This window comes from Lissotriton vulgaris, chromosome 9 (genome assembly GCF_964263255.1).
Source record: "Lissotriton vulgaris chromosome 9, aLisVul1.2, whole genome shotgun sequence".
NCBI classification, from domain to species: domain Eukaryota; kingdom Metazoa; phylum Chordata; class Amphibia; order Caudata; family Salamandridae; genus Lissotriton; species Lissotriton vulgaris.
The window spans coordinates 528224778-528243853 of record NC_141697.1 but is presented as its reverse complement, the minus strand read 5'-3'; the positions used below and the strand labels follow the sequence as shown (position 1 = coordinate 528243853).

Below are 19076 nucleotides of genomic sequence, written 5' to 3'. Positions count from 1 at the left end.
GTTTGAGTGGATTTCTTTCGAATGTGCAGCTTTCTTGCCTGCCGGGTGCCTGACGTGCTGGTGATGCCCTGGGTTGAGTAAGCTGAGTCTCTTCCTTAGGAGAGCTAGTCAAGCCCAGGACCTCACAGACTTCAACCATGGTGCCTACCGAGCATGTCTCATTACCCCAAACAAAGGTCAGGCGAAACTAGGGGGACCCTGTTTTATTTCATTCATGTTGTCACTGAGGAAAGTGGTGGATGGTTTGAGCTAGTGGGTCGTTGGAGTGTTGTCAGTGATAAGTATTGATGGGGCCAGATTTGCACCCTCGAATAAGATTGGACAATAATCGCATGCCGCCACCATGATAGCTTCATTATATCTATAGTTATGGATGCAGCTGAGAATGGCCTATGTGGTGTCAGTTGCGGTGAGCTACCTCCCCTTGCTGTGGGTACAGTTGTGAGCAATCTTTCTCCTCCAGGTCATTGAGGATATGGCAAAAGAGATGGGTGATGTAGCCTTCTAGATCTCCTGAGCCCGCCATTAGAAGGACAACCCTGATGTTTGGGCGACGTGAACAATTTTCCAGGTCTTCAGGTGTATTTGTAGCTCTGTGTTTTGGTCCCTATGTTCCAGTAGTTCACGTCGGTAGTGGTCAAGTTCTTCTTCCCTGGCGTCACTGCTGTTCTTTAAGGTGGCCACCCAGTGGGCGACTGACACCTTTTTTAACTTCTTCGATGTCAGTGGTTACCTTGTCGCAGAGTGTTGTGATATTGTCTCTTATATTACAAACAGAGATTCCATAAACCCTGGTTGATACGGGTGTCTGAGTCTGCAGTATCCAACTCCAGGGCATGTACCTCGTGGGGAGTGCAGTCCTTCGGCGCGGTCAAGCATAACTTTTTTAGGTGGCTTTAGTGCATGTATCCTTAAGGGTGGAGTACCTCCTGGTCCCTTGCGTTGTCATACCTGCCAGAGGATTATTTCACACGAGGTCTCAGGGCAGTTGTGTTTCCTATGATCCGTCCTTGGGAGGAGAGGCCCCCTGTGGAAGTAGGGCACTCTCATTTCGGGTGTGCTTGATTGTTGCCAACATATCTCACTTCCCCCTCCTCAGTCTAGAGGGTCAAGCCGATAGCAGTCTGTAAAGGTATTCGGGGGAGTGGGTCTGCAGTCCGGGACCCCACAGTTTTGGCTCCCCAGGCTCCTCCAGGCAAGGTCCAACGTGTTCCACGGTGTAATTGGCCAATTGTTGCAGATGTGGTTGCAAATAGTCAACCACAACTGGAGGTATTGTGAGTTTGGGGCACTGTTATATGTCCGCTGAGTGTATAGCTCAGTGGATGGCCTGCTGTCTCTGATTGTGATTAGGCAATGAGCAGGACCAATGTGAGTGGGCCTTAGCAGTGTGGTACTCAGCCTAAAAGCAAAATCTGTAACTCATCGGTCCCCAGCCAAGAGATGGTGACTTTCCGGGTAGGTCAGGATCTAGGGCTGCCCATAGCCGTTTCCCGTATGAGGTCAGCAGCATGGGGTTACCATGTATCTCCTGGTCAGCACCCTCCGCGTGGCCCGTTCGCCACACAGATTCCGGCCCCTCTGCCTCCAACAGGCGGTTATGTGGAGAGCCGGCGAACCCTCCACAATGTCCTGCAACTGGGGACCCCTCAGGCGAAATGCCACAGACTGCTCTGCGATTAATGGTTGGCCTCCACCGTGGGCACCATCTTAGTAACCCACCGCGCAGCCTGCTCCGGTTTCCCGCTGTGAATGCTGTGGGCTCCGACTTCACCATGTGTGTCCTTATTCAAAGTTCACCTTCCTCCACAGATTGCCTGGTGCCGGATAGTCTGAGGTTGCTCAAAGATGCATACTTGGAAAAACATTTACAACAAGGGGTGGTGAGGGACAGAGTCTCTGAATTAAGCAGAAAGCTCTCACCCAGTCAAGAGATAGGGCTGGAAAAACAGGCTGCACAGCAAAGCTGAAATGGTCCTACACACCCGCCATTTTGGTCACACTCCTGTGTGGCTGCTATTTAAACGTATTCTTTAATAAGGCTATATCTGATAGAGACTACTAGCCGCAGATTCCTTCATGTAGAATTATCACCAGGCGTGAGACCGGATACGGAAAACTTTTCTTTTCCCAGCATCTCTGCGTGCCGGGGGGCGGTACAGCGTGACTCCGCCCTGACATCGTCCGCGGACGTGACGTCAGCAAGGTCACATAAGCCCCACCCTGGTGCTCTGACATCAGTTTTTTCCTTTTCCGCGTGCAACGTGGATCTGGTTTTGTGCTCTGGGCCTGTTTAGGCCTTTCCCTTCGCTATTGCGTAGTAATTTATGGGAACAGTGTGTCATTAACTTCGGGCTTTAAATCATGTTCGTCTTGTGGACGCCTGATGTCGGCGACGGACCCTCACCTCATTTGTATGTGGTGTTTGGGGGAAGATTACGGCTCCACTGATTGCGAGGCATGTCAACGGTTGAAGCCGAAGTCGCGGCGCCAGCGCCGAATGAAACTTCTCTCAGCTCGCATGTCCAGGGTGGCTTCATCACCTCGATCAGCCTCTGCGGAAGGTTTTCGTAGCAGCCATCACCGTCGTCGCCCTCCTCTCTCTCCTGTGCTGCAAGAGCGTATCTCCCCTGTCGGTAAGTGTCGCAGTTTGTCCCCGAGGGCTGGTTTCCAGCATATTGGGGGTATGGGCTCTCCGCGGGTGATGCGGTCCGCATATCGTCCCCCTATCCACCGTTTCCCGGTGTGGGGGCGTCAAGAGCCCAGATTGAGATGTATGCGGCGGCTTTGCAGGGCTCGTTGGCTCCCTCCTGGGACCTCATGGTTCCCTTGCGCGGTGCAGGCCTTCCGTGGCATCGCCGGTGGCTCTGGCCCAAGCGCCAGGCTTGGAGGATGTGGTGCAGTTGGGCTGCGGCTCTTTGGGGGTCCCCCCTTCAGACCACGGCGCCCCGGCTTCGGTGCAAACTCCTGCGGGAGTGCATGTGGTGTCGCAGAAGGTCGCCGGGGCTCGGGTCGCATCCCCGAGCCCCTCTCGGCCCTTTGACCAGGTGATCCTGTCTACGGCCGAGGTGGCGCCAGCAGCTGCTGACCCTGACGGCGCCACAGGGATCGGCCCCCCCTCATCCAGTCATGGGTCGAGGCTGGCGGGGGACCCCTCGTCCCTCCCCGGGACCATCTCGTTCCTCCAAACAGGCTGCTGCCTCGTCAGAGGTCGAGTCGGCCTTGGTGGCGCCACATGGGTCGGCGGACCCCTCTCGTTCCCTCGTGGGTTGAGGCTGGCGGGTGTCTCCATGTCAATTCCCGGGCCCCTTTCGTCCCTCCGCGCAGGCGGCTGCCTTGCTGGAGGTCAGGTCTGCCCTGGCGCCGCCATGGGGGTCGGCGGGCCCCCCTCGTCCACCAATGGGTCGAGGCTGGCGGGGGACTTTTTCCCGCTCCCCGGGTGTCTCTCGTCTCTCCATGCAGGCGGCTGCCTTGTTGGAGGTCGAGCCGGCGCCGCTCCGCTCCGGCCCCGGTCTCTGGCGCTGTGTAATGTGGCGGAGGCCTGTCCGGAGTAGCCGGTGCCGTTGGATGACGCCCTGCTCCAGATTGTGGATTCTACGGCACCGGACAGGCATCGGGTCGTGGACTCATCTTCGGATGTCCCCTACTCCCTGGAAGGTGGGCGCCTGCTGGTGTCGTCCTCGCCTGAGACGGGCCGCCGCGCTGTGACTTTTTCCCAACGTCATCAAAGGCCGGCTCCTCAATGTCACTGCGTCTGTGGTTTTCGCCAGAGGAACCACCGGTCCCCCACTCCTCTGTACTTCATTCTCCCTTCCGGCCCTGGCCTTTCCCCACCCCGATTTGGCTTATGGGATGGCCGCCTTAGCTTGCAGCCGTTGCCAACAGAGGAGCTGCTTTCCCCACTCGGGCCCTACGGAGGCGGGTGTGACCTTCGACCGCGGTGTTTCCACAGCTGTGGGAATTCCGCGCATGGGTGATCCGGCTGCTCATTTCCCCTCTGATCATCTTTTAGAGGTTCTCCACCAGGGCTCTGGTGGGAGGAAGCTGCTGCTTCCCTTTGAGGGTTCGCTCTGTTCTTCTCTGATGGGGACTTGGGGGCGCCCCGCCACGGGGGGATCCAGTGCTCCAACACCTTCTGCACCGGCACCTTCCAGGACAGCGTGACCCAGTGTGTCTTTCTCTTCACCCTTCTGCCAGTGGGCCCCTTTTGCGGACTGCCTTCGCCTCCCTGCCATCGCTGTTGTCTCCACCATCACGGGAGGTTCGTTGGCTGGAAACCTGGGGCCACAATATGTTTGCTTCGACCAGTGCAGCTCTGCGGGCCCTTAACACTTTGTGTGTGTTGGCTAGGGCCACCTCTTGTTTGTGGGACTCGGCGGAGTCCCTTGGATCTGCAGCTTCTCAGGAGGGTGCTTTTGTTGACTTGCGGCACCACACATTATATGGCCGGGAGCTGGCGGCATTTAGTCTCCGCTCTGCCCTGGACATCTCGGAGGTGCTGGGTCGTGCAATGGCGTCTTCGGTTTCCCTTCACCGCCATGCCTGGCTTCGGGACAGTGTGGTCCTGGAAAATGTTTGGGAACGGCTGGTGGATCTTCCTTTCGATGGCACTGTTTTGTTACAGGCCCTGGCCGATTCAGCCATCCGGAGGTTCTTGGCGGAGCTTCGTCCTCCTCCTCCTCCTCCTCCTCCCCCTCAGTGACCTGTCGGTTGATCTGGTTCTTGGGACCTGTTCTTTAGCTGGGGCGGGTCGCCCCAGTTGTGTGATTCATGTGCCTACGAGTCCTCTTTTATTGGGGCTGGCTCTGTTGACTGCCGGCTGGCCCTTTTTGCTGTCTGTTTTTGCTTGGAGTATCTGCACCAGGTTGTCCCTGAGATTAGGCCTTCTGTTTGCTTTTGGCGGCTTGTCAAGCCTTCTACGGGGCTTTTCTCCCGTGGTTCTTGCTGTTGTCCTCTGCTGCAGAAGTTTCTTCCTAAGAGAGTTCCCCATGCCTTGGGACTAACCTACCCTAGGTGGAGTAATGGTAGCTATTGTATAGCCTGTTCTGTGCTTGGAGGTTGTAGTCTCCTTTGGACCTCTGCTCTCCCTGGCGTTTAAATACGTTGCAGGTGCAATTTCCTTCTTGGTGGTTGGAATGCCTTTGGCGGCTCCCTGGTGTATCCTTCTCCGGGGTCACTGCGTTGTTAGCCTGGTCTGCCCTGCCCTCTGCGGCCTGGCGTCATGGCTCTGGTTCCACTTCTTTTTGTGTTGTGTGTGCAGGCCCCTTTTCTGAGGTATGTCTGGGGCCTTCTTTGCCTTCTAGCTCTCTGTCTTGGGGGCTGGGATGGATTTCTGTTCCTCCCTCTTTCTGTTGCACCCTGCCCAGTCTTCCTGGGTGTCCCCGGGCTGCTCTTTCTGCCTCTGCCTGCTTATTGCTGTAGGCACTGTTCTGTCTGGCCTCTTGATTTTTAGCTGTGGCGGGATCAGCTGCCCTCCTCGCGGGGTGTGTTCCTGGGTGGTGGGGAGGGGGAATCTTGCCTTCCTTCTACCCCATCTCCTTGAGGTCTCTAGGTTGATTGTCTTCCTTTTCCTGGCCTTGGCCCTGGATGGAGGTTTTTGTTGCCTGATGTAGGCATGGGGTGCTTCGGACTCCCCTTGCATTGCCCTTCTTTCTCTGTGTAGTGTGAAGGGGCTTCTTCTTTCTGCATCCACCTTGGGATCGGTGGTGTTCTGACTATAGGGGTTCCCCCTGGCCTGATGGGACAGGGCTCCTCGCACTGTCCATCGGACTCGTCCCCTAAGGGACCCTCTGTTATGTCCAGGCTGGTGGGGTCCTCTCGCAGACCCTCCTTCCCCGTGGGCATGGCTAGGGTATCTATTCTATGTTAAAGAATCTGTTGCTAGTAGTCTTAATCAGATGTACAAGTTACTTAACTTCGGTAACGATGTATCTGGTAGAGACGATTCTAGCCGCAGATTCTTTCACGACCCACCCTTCCTCCCCATTCTGCAAGAGTCCTTTGCTTGCTCTTCCACACTCGCTTGCCTCTGGGTGCTTGGTCTTCTGCAAGTGCCTCTTTCACTCCTCCCTGGCGGGATGCTTGTTTGGTGGGATTGCATCCCTCCCTCCCTTCTGGTTCATGACTGGTAGGTTGCTGGGTGCTCCGGCATCCCTACACTCAGGTGCTTCCAGTGTGGGGCCTTCTCATATTTTCCCTTCCTTTTTCCTTGTTTAGAGTTTCTGACTACCGTGCAGTCCTCTGAGTTGGGGTCTTTGGCTGGGCCTCAGCCTTGGCTCCTTTCAGGGGACACGATGCTCCCTGGTGGTGTTGTCTTGGGGTAAATTGCTGTTACTCTTCTGTCTTTCACTGTTAATGGACTGTGGTTGCAGGCTTTTTCGTTTGCTGCACAGTTTTTCATATGCTTTTCCTGTCTCAAGGGAGAATGTTGTATTGTTGCAGTGTTGCTTGAAGTGGCTGTGACTTCTCTTCCCTTTTATGACTTTTGGTGCCACAGTGCCTGGCACTTTTCCGAATGGGCTGTTCCCCTCCATTCGCTTCTTTCCTTTCTGTTTGTCTGCGGTTTCGCACACTGTCCCATATTCTCACAGTTTTTTGTTTGTGACGGCTCTGCATTGTGGTACGGAAAAGTTCTCAGAAGAAAACTGTTGTCAGCGCGCCGGGGTGGGCCTTCTGTGACCTCGCTGATGCCACGCCCGCGGACGACGTCAGGGCGGAGTCACGCGGTACCACCCCCGGCGCGCAGAAATGCTGGTAAAAGAAAAGTTTTCCGGATCCAGTCTCACGCCTGGGGATAATTCTACGTTAAGGAATCTGCAGCTAGAATAGTCTCTACCAGATACATTGTTACCAAAGGTAAGTAACTTGTACTTTTTGACTTCCTTGCTGAATGTGGCTACTTCTGTTTAATCTTGGTGCTTACCTTTTCTTCTGCTGTGCTTTGCTGAATGCTGCAGCTTCAAATGGCACAGGCCACCTGCTGGCTCTTGGTATGCCTTCCTATACATGGCATCTCTGGATTTCTTCCTCCGCATGGCTTCTCTGGGAGTACTTTCTTTATGGGACTTCTTTGTGGGGGCGATGCTCTCTGATTGCTTCAATGCACAACTTGTATTTTGCGTACTTGAGTCCTACATTTCGGTGTTAATTTTCCGCTTCTGGCTGTATTTCTGCCTTTGTGTGTGGGTTACTTGGAGACTGCCTTTTTGCAGGTATCTGGGAAATGTACGTCTTTGTGCATGTGGATGTTCGGACTGCCGGTCTACCTGGATTTTCATGCTTTTCACCCTTATTTGTGCAAGAGCTCTGTAATTCTAAATTGTTGCTCCTTTAGGTCTGTCTTTGTACATGTGGCTGCTCCGTCACTTCCTTCTTGTATTCATCATTTCATATCGCCCTTCCTCTCGAAGTCTATTGTGCCTTTGTGTCTTTAGTTTTACATTCTGTGTGTAGTTAGATATGTTTTAGGCTAGCTTGGGCTTGCATAGCGGGTTGAACCCACACAGTATACATGCGAACCCATGGTATACTACAAATCTGCATTATAGAATATACCTGTGTTTGAAAGCCTGTAAAGTATCAAATATCATCAACAACAAACTGCTTTTGACTTCACAGGGGAGCTTGACCCTGAAAGGATGGGCTCAGGAATTCAGTACGGTGACACCTCCTTGCGTCAGCTTCGGCAGCCACGTGGATCCCAGACACAGACCAGGCAACAGTGCAACTGTTAAGGACCAAGCAGATTGGCTGCAGAGGCCTTGTCTAGAAGGTAATCTACCCACCAGTGACACTTGTTGGTCTTCATGTTCTACACTAGTGGTTCATAAATAGACTTCCATTTGTACATTCACATAACGCTATCTAGATAATGCCACTAAAACACAACCGTTATTCAGTTTCCTCTTCATTTATCAACGTAAGTAACCATGGTTCTTGAATAATGCGGCTGTGGTATTCGTTCAAGGCAGTAATTGCATTTGTGAGTGGTAGAATGAAAGAGCTAACTGGGTTACATTTACGTGGTGTATTGTTTTTCTAAGTTTCGGCTGTTGCTGCCCTCTGTTATCTGAAAGTGAGAGCCCTTCCCTCTCTGTACTGATTAGGACAGTTCATGACCCACAAGAACCAAATTCTGCCAATTCTGCCATTCTCATTAAGATAACCCAATAAGTCTATGGTTTGCGACCCATCTTAAACAGATTGCGGGTAACCGTGAACATGGAACTTGCATTTTCTGTTGATGTGATATATTCTGATGCAATGTATATTTTCTCATTTGGTAAATGACAGTTGTGCCAAAGTGGAACATGTATAAACTTAAAATAGTGAGATTTGAAATGCATTAATCAATACAGGGTTGGGAAGAAATATGGTCATTATTATGGATGTCCTACTCAGTGAGGGATCTTGAGTTGTTACAATCAGTTATGAGCATGGCCGGTGTGTATTTTTATGATCTATTTTAATTGGGGATCCTGGAAACTACAAGATAAATGTGTGCTTCTTTTAAAATAAGGTATTACATAGGCCTGGGTGTAGTTAGCAAAGTTTTGCTATGCGGAACTCGGCGAAGTTTAAAAAAAAAAAAACGTACGAACTGCAGTTTGTGCTGATATTCCTGCCGCTCGGGTAGAATTTCTACCCGAGCGGCAGCTCGTGCGTGTGTACTTACATTTCGCGAACCTACCGTTTGTGATCGCGAGTGGGTAAAAAACTCCTTTGCACATCGCGAAGTGGAGTTATCTGCTTTCCGCGAGCCCCGCAGAGTGCAGAAAACTCGGCGAACTGAGAGAAGTACACTGCCCAGGCTTAATTACCTACCTGACATAGGTGAACAGGGAACTCCCTATGGTACTTTGAGGTCTAGAGGAGGGAGTGACAGTCTACAGCAAACAATGGGGGGAACCTCTATACTGACCTATATTCCTTTACGTCTGAGCATTAAAGTCTATACCAAATTACGTATAGGATGCTACATAAAACATAAAGTAATTCATTTAGACATAGAATTTGTACTTGATTTCTTTAATTTATTTTATATCTTTTTCATAACAGTTTATTTTTCTCATTTTATGGTGATCGTTTTATCAAATTACAAAACAGTGACATGGTAACAAATGTATATATAATTTAAAAAAATGCAAGGTTGAATCAGATCTAAACAGAAACCCCTAAACAGTACATGTAAAATGACTTTCACTCATACCATCATTCATACGAACTCAAACTTTCATACCAATTGTCCTAACATTACTAACAACAACACACAACAGTGAAAAAAGTGAAAAACATGTATAGTGTCCTCCGATAGACTCCTCAGAATGTGGCTAGAACCCGTTGTATTGATTCTTCTTTTTTATTTTGAGGGTTAGCAGTTCTTAGTACTCATTTCCTTTCTTTCTCCAAATTTTGATTTTTAATTTAATGCGAGGGTCTCTGATGCGTACGGCCTACGTACGTTTCGGTGAAGTCATTAATGTGCGTCACCTTCTTCAGGGCCAACATGAAACTGGACAACAGACAGGTGCATACATACAGTTAAAACCAAGGGGTTCTCATTATCTGCAATAAGAACATATATACCATGATTAAATTATGAACATCCTTAATTCAATACGATGTTTGGATGATTTAATTAAACTTTATTATGCTGTGGGCTAACCCGTGCCATGGTCAAAGTTAGAAATAAGTCTGGTATAGTAGGTGAGCTGGGTAGTCTGGTACCTTAATTCCCAAGCTAAAAAAGCGACTTGTGAAAATATAGTATAGTAAAGCCTTGTGAATCCCAAAAGAATTTTAGGTAATTTTAATAAAGACAGAGTAGATTGGATAATTACTGGTGTGTGAGGACATGCATTACATGCAAATGCCATCTAAAAATGAGTTGAAGAAAAATTATTTCACCTGTATCTATGATGACACTATTTAGACCCTTTTAGCGATATAGATTTTGTGGACAGTCTTTTTGTTGACTCTCTGTGTAAATAAATTCCTGTAAAAAGGGATGCAAAATAGAGCCTCATAAATTTCTATACTGATTTTTAGAGAGGTTTCTTATATAGGGCTGTTTGTGACTGCATATTACCGCAGAGTTATGGATCCACAGGGTGTATCTGTGGTTTGAATTAGAAGCTGTAACAGGAGTTCTCTGGCACCATATGGTCGGTCGTTATTTCTTTGGGACCTGAAACGAAACAACGAGGGTCCAAGCTCTGTAACAGGTGCTAGAGTTTGTTCATTATTTAAAAATTTGGCAAGTTAAAGAGGTGCCTAGGCATCTGACCTATCAGGCAAATCTATATCGCTAAAAGGGTCTAAATAGTGTCATCATATTGTATTGAATTAAGGATGCTCACAATTTAATCATGGTATATATGTTCTTATTGCAGATAATGAGAACCCCTTGGTTTTAACTGTATGTGTGCACCTTTCTGTTGTCCAGTTTCATGTTGGCCCTGAAGAAGGTGAAGCAAATTAATGACATCACCGAAACGTACGTAGGCCGTACGCATCAGAGACCTTCACATTAAATTAAAAATCAAAATTTGGAGAAAGAAAGGAAATGAGTACTAAGAACTGCTAACCCTCAAAATAAAAAGGAAGAATCAATACAACGGGTTCTAGCCACATTCTGAGGAGTCTATCGGAGGACACTATACATGTTTTTCACTTTTTTCACTGTTGTGTGTTGTTGTTAGTAATGTTAGGACAATTGGTATGAAAGTTTGAGTTCGTATGAATGATGGTATGAGTGAAAGTCATTTTACATGTACTGTTTAGGGGTTTCTGTTTAGATATGATTCAACCTTGCATTTTTTTAAATTATATGTACATTTGTTACCATGTCACTGTTTTGTAATTTTGATAAAACGATCACCAGAAAATGAGAAAAATAAACTTATGAAAAAGATATAAAATAAATGAAAGAAATCAAGTACACATTCTATGGCTAAATGAATTACTTTGTTTTATGTAGCATCCTATATGTAATTTTGTAGAGACTTTAATGCTCAGACGTAAAGGAATATAGGTCAGTATAGAGGTTCTCCCAATTGTTAATTACCTACCTGATCAGAAGAGCTGTAATAGTTAGTATTTAACTATGGTTGTAGAGCAGCAGTTTGTTTGACTCGGATTATATCAACATGATCAGTTCAAGAGCTGGAGAAACAGATTAGTCCTGAGCTGCTTGCTGAAAGGTAAAATGGTGCACTGTTTCAACAGGGTGGGGAATATGGAAAAGTATTCTTGTAGGGCAGTTGTAGTTTGTATTTGGGAACCTCAATTAGTAGGGGGGTCCAACTTCTTGCGCCACTTGAGTGAGGTTAGAACAGCTCGGTATGGAGGATTAATGTGCGGTATGGCTTTATAAGCAGCACAGCTTGACTAGTATTCTGCTTGCCTCATGTACTGCCCTGGAAGTGTACCAAAAAACCTTGTCTTGTTGTCTAGGCTATAGTGTGATGATGTTCCAGGGAGCAAGCTTGTTGGAGTGGGTTTGCTACATTATCTTACAAGGTTCACTAGGGTTTTTGTTAGCAGATAAACCACGTGCAATACTTGCTCTCATATAATGGGATTTGTTTTCTTCATTTTCCAGGAAGATTTTGTGCAGGTGTCCATTTCTGGGTAATTTTGTGTCTGACTCGGACTTGAAGACTTATTCAGCAATTTGGCAGATAATGTTCCATTCACATTTATGTAGGGTGTTCTTAACATGGTTATTTCCTTTAATCTGAAAGGGCTTATTATAAAGCTTGAAGCATATATTTGGGGGTTGAGGCCGAGCCTGTGTATTTTGAGGGATATAGTTCTGTATTGCCCATTTAGAAAAATGCCTGCTCTCCATTTCAACTTGACAGGACTCCTGCCCAATTCAGAACATAAGTGTCTAATGTATGGAGGAATTGTTCACTGTAGTGGAAGTCAGATGACCGTAGAGCCCTTAGCCTTTCACCCTCGCTGACCCAAACAGAGGAGTATTGACTATTGAGTGATTTGTTGTAATAAAAATGTTTTTTGACCTTCAGCAGTGCCATTTTAAAGGGGATTAGGTATTGTGGATCTGAGAGTAAAGGGCTTTGCAAGTGGAACAGACTGGCATTAGGTGAGTTCGACATTCGTTTAGAAGGTGCTTTGTGGTGCAACTCCAACGATTTGGGCTATAGGAGTCTTGTTCCCGTTTTCTCCCTGAAAGATCTGCATTGCCAAATACTGGTCAATGTGTTTTTATAGGGGGGACACCTGATGTAGTAGTTGGTGTGTGTAGAAACCGGGGAGAAAGAGGAATTCTTCTCCTGTCTCATATGTTGCTTACCAACCTCTTTGTAGCTAGAAACACCCATCAGATGACTGCAGACTTGTCTGTGTGCTGTAGATATAAAAATGAAACTACTTTAAAAAAAATCAGGTGTGTTTTCTGCAATAAAAAATTATTCTTTTGACATTGACATTTCTTGTCTCCCTCTTTTGTTTAGTGCTGTACCATGACTTGTCTGGACCAGTGTGAAGGAGCACCCCCAGCCACTTTATTCTGAATTTCAAGATTCTGGGCTTTGCTGCTTTTCCAATGTCCCCCTCCATAATTATTCCCCTATTGCCCTGAATAATGGTAGAAACTGTCTCCTTGTGGGTATTAAGAAAGTAAGTTCTTGGACATCCGTTCTGCTGATGAGTATGCAAAGGTTGGAAAGGCGTGGATCCGATCACGTGTTTCCAGAGCTGCTGCCACAGGCTGTCGTGGGAACCATGACGGTGGTCCATGGCCCTAATCCAGCCACGACTACTGTTTTGAACAATCGTCCTGCCAGAGACTGCTGCAAAGATGTCCCTGATGATGGAGAAAGTAGCCATATGTCGTTCTTAGGCACAGCACCAGACCTCTCTCAGAGAAAATGTGACCACGCAAGGGAAGAGGAGAGCAAATGGGTACAGTGCGTAGAAGTTGGGACCTGTACATTAATCCCAGGTTTTGAGACCAATTCTTTTCATTCCCAGTGCGTCCCAGTGTGCCCCATCTTTTACTCAACCAATAACCAAGAGCAAAGTCCCGAAAGACTGAGTATAGTTCTTTGAGCCTTTCATTGGCTGCGAAAGTCTTGTGGAATTAGTTTCTTTTATTTACAATACATTTGAGCAGTCTGCAACAGCCTCCCTAAAATATTGACAGAAAGCTTAGTGTGAAGCATGACCAAGAGTTTTTTCAGTACTTCTGCTTTTATTTATCTGTTTGTTTTCTTTATTGCAAAGTAAGCTTGTTAACTTTGCTTTTTTTACATGTCCTATTCAAATGAAGGGGCATCATTGTTTCGTATACAAATTCTGGTAGCATGACATATCAAAATTCTGTTTATATTTCAGGTGGTATGTCTTTGTGTTTTGTTTGTCTCAGCGGATTTGTTGCCTTTTTAATTGTCCTTTAAGCAGCATTTTGAAGTGCATTTCGGTCAAAATGTCTCAGTCCTGAAAAAGCAAACAGTTGTGTGAAAGTAACATTGTCACTCTGGGTAAAGTGCAGCATGTTATCAATAGGCTATGCGTAATGTTTCAGAGTTGTTCTCTGAACTTGCCCAACTCATATTCTGCATTTTTCTCTCTTAGACTGATAAACATGTAGAAGTAAATCGCACAGTTATATTCCACATTTCAGTTTCTTTCTAAATCGAGCATTTCAAATAGTGCATTTGATAAGTCTGTTCCCATCATATTTCAATGAAGAGTTTTCTATCATAGATATTAACCCGTTTACTGCGGCCCCGATTTTCCCGCAGTGCGGCACTTCCGCAAAACGGGCGGGGCCGCGTCAGCCATTGGCCGACGGCAGCACTGGGGAAGTAGTGCTGCCGTCGGCCAATGGCCGACGGCAGCAAGGAAGGGGTTAAAGGCGTACACTGTTTATGCAGATTTTTTGCAGGGGTTAGTTAGTCTCTCTAGATGTCTGCAGACCTAATAAAAACATTCATAACAGTTTGCAAAAGTAGTGGAAGGGAAGGAGCTAGGTAGTTATTTTTCTCTTCTCTACTGCTCAGGATGTTAGAGTGATGGCTCTACAACACTCTGGCAAAAGTACATTGCAACTTGACTATAACTCTTCGCTTTATGCTTTTGTGGTGTTGTAACCTCTCCATGTCTTTGCTGTATATTTTTGTTCGGGTGTCCAGCCTGTGCTGGATGGAGAATTGTGTAAAAACCAACATCCTTTAACACATTCTTCATGCACATTAATTTTTGTGGGTTAAGCTACATGGCCAACATTCAGATAAACTGAAGCCTCAAGAAGCGACATTTGATGCTCTGTATGCACTAGAACATACTACTCGGCTGAGTGGGTGGTCCTATGCCCTCTGTAAAATGAAGGTAATTTTTACATTGTCAACTGGTGGGCATGCTATTTCATACTGTTAAAAGGTGTTGAGTTATATTATAATGCTGTTTCACTAGTATTTGGAGATTTTTTTATTACACCATAAAGAAATGTTCATGCCACTTCCCATGCATTTGTAGACTTCCAGATCTAGACTAAAAACCGACTATATAGCTGAAAAATCGGTGAACGTCACCGTTAATAAAGGGCAGAGGGAACATGTGGCGACTCTTTACATAACCGCTTTTACGTTTTCATGGTGTTGGGAGTGAAGGAGGGAGCTCACAAGGTACCTCACTAATAATATCCCAACGCTTTCTTCAAGTGTCCTTAAACACTGGACCTTGATGCTCCAACATAATGCAGGTTGGCTTTACACAAATAACTCATTCTGGGCAGTTTCCCGGGAAACTCCACCCTGGCAAGGGATTCTTTTGTGTAATTATTACTTGGTATATTTTCGTTGCTGACAATTCACTGAAATTGGATTCATGTGTGTTTTTTGCAAACAGAGTTCGTCAGCTACTCAAGCAAGGATCCATCTTTAAAGAAACACATCCATAGGCTGCTTAACTGGGATGCTTTTTGAAAACTTTGTAAGACCTGTGTTGTATCTGTCTGCTATCCCTGCCCTCAAGTTTCAGAAAGTAGAAAAGGTTGAACCTACACAGGGAGAGAAAGGGAGAGCGTTGTGTTTCCTGGCAAGATGATGGAAGGCTAGAGTTGGTACCAATCTTCCTTGTCAGTTCGCAATCTCTATTGCTGCACCTTGTGACCAAGCCCTTTACCATTTTAAGTCCAGAGCTTTCTAAAATGAAATAAAGGGGGTAATGGAGTCTTTCTTTAAACTGGTTGTGGTTGCCCCCTTTGATACAACGTATTGTTCGTATTAGTCTTTACTTGTTCCAGTGTTTTCCAATTTAAGTTTTTCTGTTGAGCTTGGGGCCATTCATTTGAGCTTTCCTATTGCTTGCAGACTGACTATTAAAAGCCCCTTTGTTTCCTTAAAGTATGGAACTTTCTGTTTGCCATGCACATAGTAGTTCTGACTGAAAAGAAGAACGAGAATGGGTAGGAAAAGTTGTATTCTCGGTAGAGAAATAATCTCTTGTCTGGGTTAGAAGCTCTGCTTTTATGTAAAATGTGACTGGAAAGGGTGACCTTTATCTCCTCAAATGATCAAATTTAGAGGACACAGTTTACAGCAAAAAGATTAGATTGACCTGGTTTCCTCCCACAATTCTTGAATTCTGTGTTTGTTCTGGTCACATCTACTCAGTGCACTTTTCAGAAACCTATCCATTTCATCAAGAGTTAATAGGCACTTAAACTCCATGGACTTTGAAGAGTGACTGTGTGAAGTTAAGCCTGTAACTGATGGTCCAATTGTTTGAATCTCTCATTGTAATGTTATGCTATGTTATGTGAATACGTTGGCCTTTTTGTGTAAAAATGTTTTAGTTTGTTGTTAATTCAAATGCATTGAGCATTCCTTCTTTTTTCTTGTTTCTTGAGTTGAAGTGTAGCCTAGCACAATATTACATTCATATTTGTAGAAATGTCAGTTTAATTTTGGTTTAAATATGTCTTTTCTAAGTTCTAGGTAATGGTCAGAGAAGCTGCGTGTTAAGCCATCCTTATTTAGTCCTGTAACTCATCGGAGTCTGTGTGCCTTCTGCCCATTTGTGACTTGCATCTTGCTGGAATATACTTAGTGAGGGAGATGTGAAACATGCAACTCCACTTTAACTTCCAAGTAGATATCTATACGTAGGATCCAGGCATATCGTTTCCAATCGTTTGAAATTCCCAGGGTACTACATATCTTCTGTTCTCGTATATTGGACAAGCAGGCCCCTTTCCTGGTTACAGGCTTTGGTACTAATGAATGAATTGGTCCTCAGAGAGACAGTTTCCAGATTAATTGTCAAAAAACAAGTGCAAGCAAAGCAGACTGTTCCCAGATCACTCTTCTGTCTTGTGTGACACACAAAATCTGTATTCGGACGCACTCAATAGGGTACTTGTTGACTTTGGCTGCCAATTGTGGCTTGATGTAGATAGAGTAAGCATATTTTTGACAATGCAGAATACCGAACATAAGCAACAGCATTACTTTAGCACCTATCGAAACCTTATTTATTTTTACTGTGGAAGTATTGTGCCTATAGTCAAGTCACTGGAACACCCTTCTGCATCCAGATTTACCATAGCGGATAACTGGAGAAGATTAAATTAGATTAACTATGTTTTACAAAGACACCTCAAAAGTGAAATATATGCAACAGGAAATGACCTATGCAAGCAGTCTTTGTGATTTATTTATTTTTTGGGTTTTTTGTTATAGTGCCTTTTCTTTTTGCAGGTTCTCTCTCTGTTTTGTACTCCCATTTTCAGAAGTGATCTGTATGCATTTAAGGGATAGCACCTCTTCCAGCTGCTTTCTGTCTCCCCAGTTACAGGTATTCACAAGTTTGTTTGGTAGAGCTTAGCATTGATGAGGGTAAGAAAACAAAGTCCTGAAAAGCAACAGGTCTTCTCTTCTGATGAGGTATAGAGACAAATAAAGCAAGAAGGTTTGTCACACTTAGCTACTTTTAAGTTTCACATTTAGAAGTGTCTGAAATCAACATAGGCTTTTTCTACGTCATTGACAACTTTATGTATGCTTTATCATTCCACAGAAATGTACAGGTCATCAAAAGCAACCCAACCCAGACAGGAACTGTGGTAGTGCCTGCGGTTGCTTTCATCTTCAGACTGCTGCTCTGTTTGCAGATCATTAACTCAAAACCTTACTCCTAGAAGGTTTGAAAAGCCAGTTGCTTGTTGGCCCACAGATTTCAGAACATCTAGCAGGCATAGATAACTGACCAGCTTGTTAAAAGGAAACATTGCACCTTCTGAGGGTCTCAAGAGGAGACGAGCCTTTCTGCTGCCACATCCATTGGAAACTGTGGAGGATTGCCCTTCTACGGCAAACAGACTCTTACCTGTTGAAATATTAGTTTGTCAGTTGGAGTAATATTTCAAGGTGTGAGCCCAGATTCTGATGCACAGATGCAACCTGTAAATATGTCAATAACTCACCTGTAACTGTACGAAGACTATTTTAGTTGAATGCTTGAGGGCGCATGAACACAAATAGTTCAACCTTTACTACCCATTCCTACTTAAGTTCTAGTAGTGTTTCTCTATGATTGGTCTATTCAGGTCAAAAATAATTTTGGGAATAATTGTGGGGTTTTTCTGTCTCCATCCGTCCTGTTGCTCAGTTAGAATGTGTGCCCCAATTATTCCCATATAGCCTTCATTAAGAACCCCTTATGTTATGCCCGTTTCTTCATATGCAGGTGATCAACAAATGTAAATTTCAAGTATGCTTTTCTCCTGGAGGAAGGCAGAGCAATCCCATTCCTGCATTTTTAATGCCAGGTCAGGCTTTCCCAAAGGAGGCTCTCCTTGCCTCTTTGCTAGCTTTCCTGTTAAGAGGATGGAATAAGACTATAATGCGAATCCCCACATCCTTACTTCAACACGAATTTGAAAGTGATGAAAGCGGTAGGAATTTGTAGTAGCTATAAATACTTCTTGGCAAAATACCCTTAATCTTGTTTCAATAAATACAGTTTACATTTGTTGGACCCATTGTGTGAATAATCAATTGTTAATTCAAATGTGAATCTATTTATGATGGTGTTCATAATTCAGGGTTTTATACCATACGCTAGGAACACACAGTTGCACTGGGTATAAATTAGGTTTCCAAATGTCCTGTTTGTGGCGAATCTGGGATTTATGCACTTGAATTGTCGGTGACCTTTTTAGAGCTGGTTAGGCATCCTCCCTTAATGCAATATAGAGTATAGGTGTCCCTTTTAGATGTATAGTATCTCCTGTCCTCCCTGCTTCTGAGCTTTAAAATCGATTTGATAGTTGTATCACTTGGAGATTTTTCAAACTACTCTTTAAAGAATGTTAAAAATGGTGCGATTCTTAAAAAAAAGAGGGCACTAGAAGAAGCACATTACAAATACTTATGCGTGGACAGAATTTCCCTTTCCAAAGCTCCTTCATAGTGGCTTTTTTATGCTGTTGTACAAAAGTGGTGGATGTTAGTAATCCTTGTATGAATTGCACAGATTGATGTGAGAAATGATGGCGCAGTTACCTTTTTTTGTTTTTTGTTTTCTGCTATGTCCCAAATAAATTTGCCCAGATGCACAATAAAACCTGGCACTGGTGTACTGTACGTGTCCAGTTCAAAGGGCAGTGTTACTGTAAGTCCTAAAACATGTAAAAATATATAATAATTAAAAAACATTTATTTCTACAAAATCTTTCTTTTATGCCTGTGGTTTAATTAATGGCCATATCAACATGCCATCAAATGTAATGCAAATGTGATAAAATCCATAACGCTTCTGTGCCTTTTCTGAACGAAACAATGCTGATGTATCTTCTCAATCCTCTCTCCAGCTTTTGGTTCCAGCTAGCATGTGGGGGTCGGCAGATAGCAGAAAAATATTGAAACACCTGTGATGTCTTAGTTGTTCTAGGTACACGCAAAATTCATTCAAACTGTTTAGTTCTGCTACCTTCCCAGCCAGCAGCTCATGTTAGATGCCATACATTCAGTTCTCCGAATGATAATACTTCAAAGATTACACGCCAGAGCCAGCACATTTCCACATTCCTTGCCTTTACATTG

General features: G+C 45.3%; 1 protein-coding gene across 3 annotated transcripts in view; it reads left to right on the top strand.

Annotated features, from left to right (window-relative positions):
• RAB4B (RAB4B, member RAS oncogene family) overlaps window positions 1–18703 on the top strand; it is a 237689-nt gene extending 218986 nt beyond the window's left edge. Inside the window, exons 7-9 of one of the 3 annotated variants that reach the window (XR_015299958.1) lie at window positions 7618–7771; window positions 12480–13744; window positions 13840–18703. Coding sequence is in view for 1 of the 3 variants with exons in the window: in XM_086938008.1 (XP_086794134.1) it covers window positions 7618–7733 (116 nt within the window). In the remaining 2 variants the exon portion in view is untranslated. Of the gene's footprint in view, window positions 1–7617; window positions 7772–12479 lie in introns of all 3 variants that reach the window. The other 2 variants (XR_015299957.1, XM_086938008.1) reach the window with 2 other exon arrangements.
• The last annotated feature ends 373 nt before the right edge of the window (window positions 18704–19076 follow it).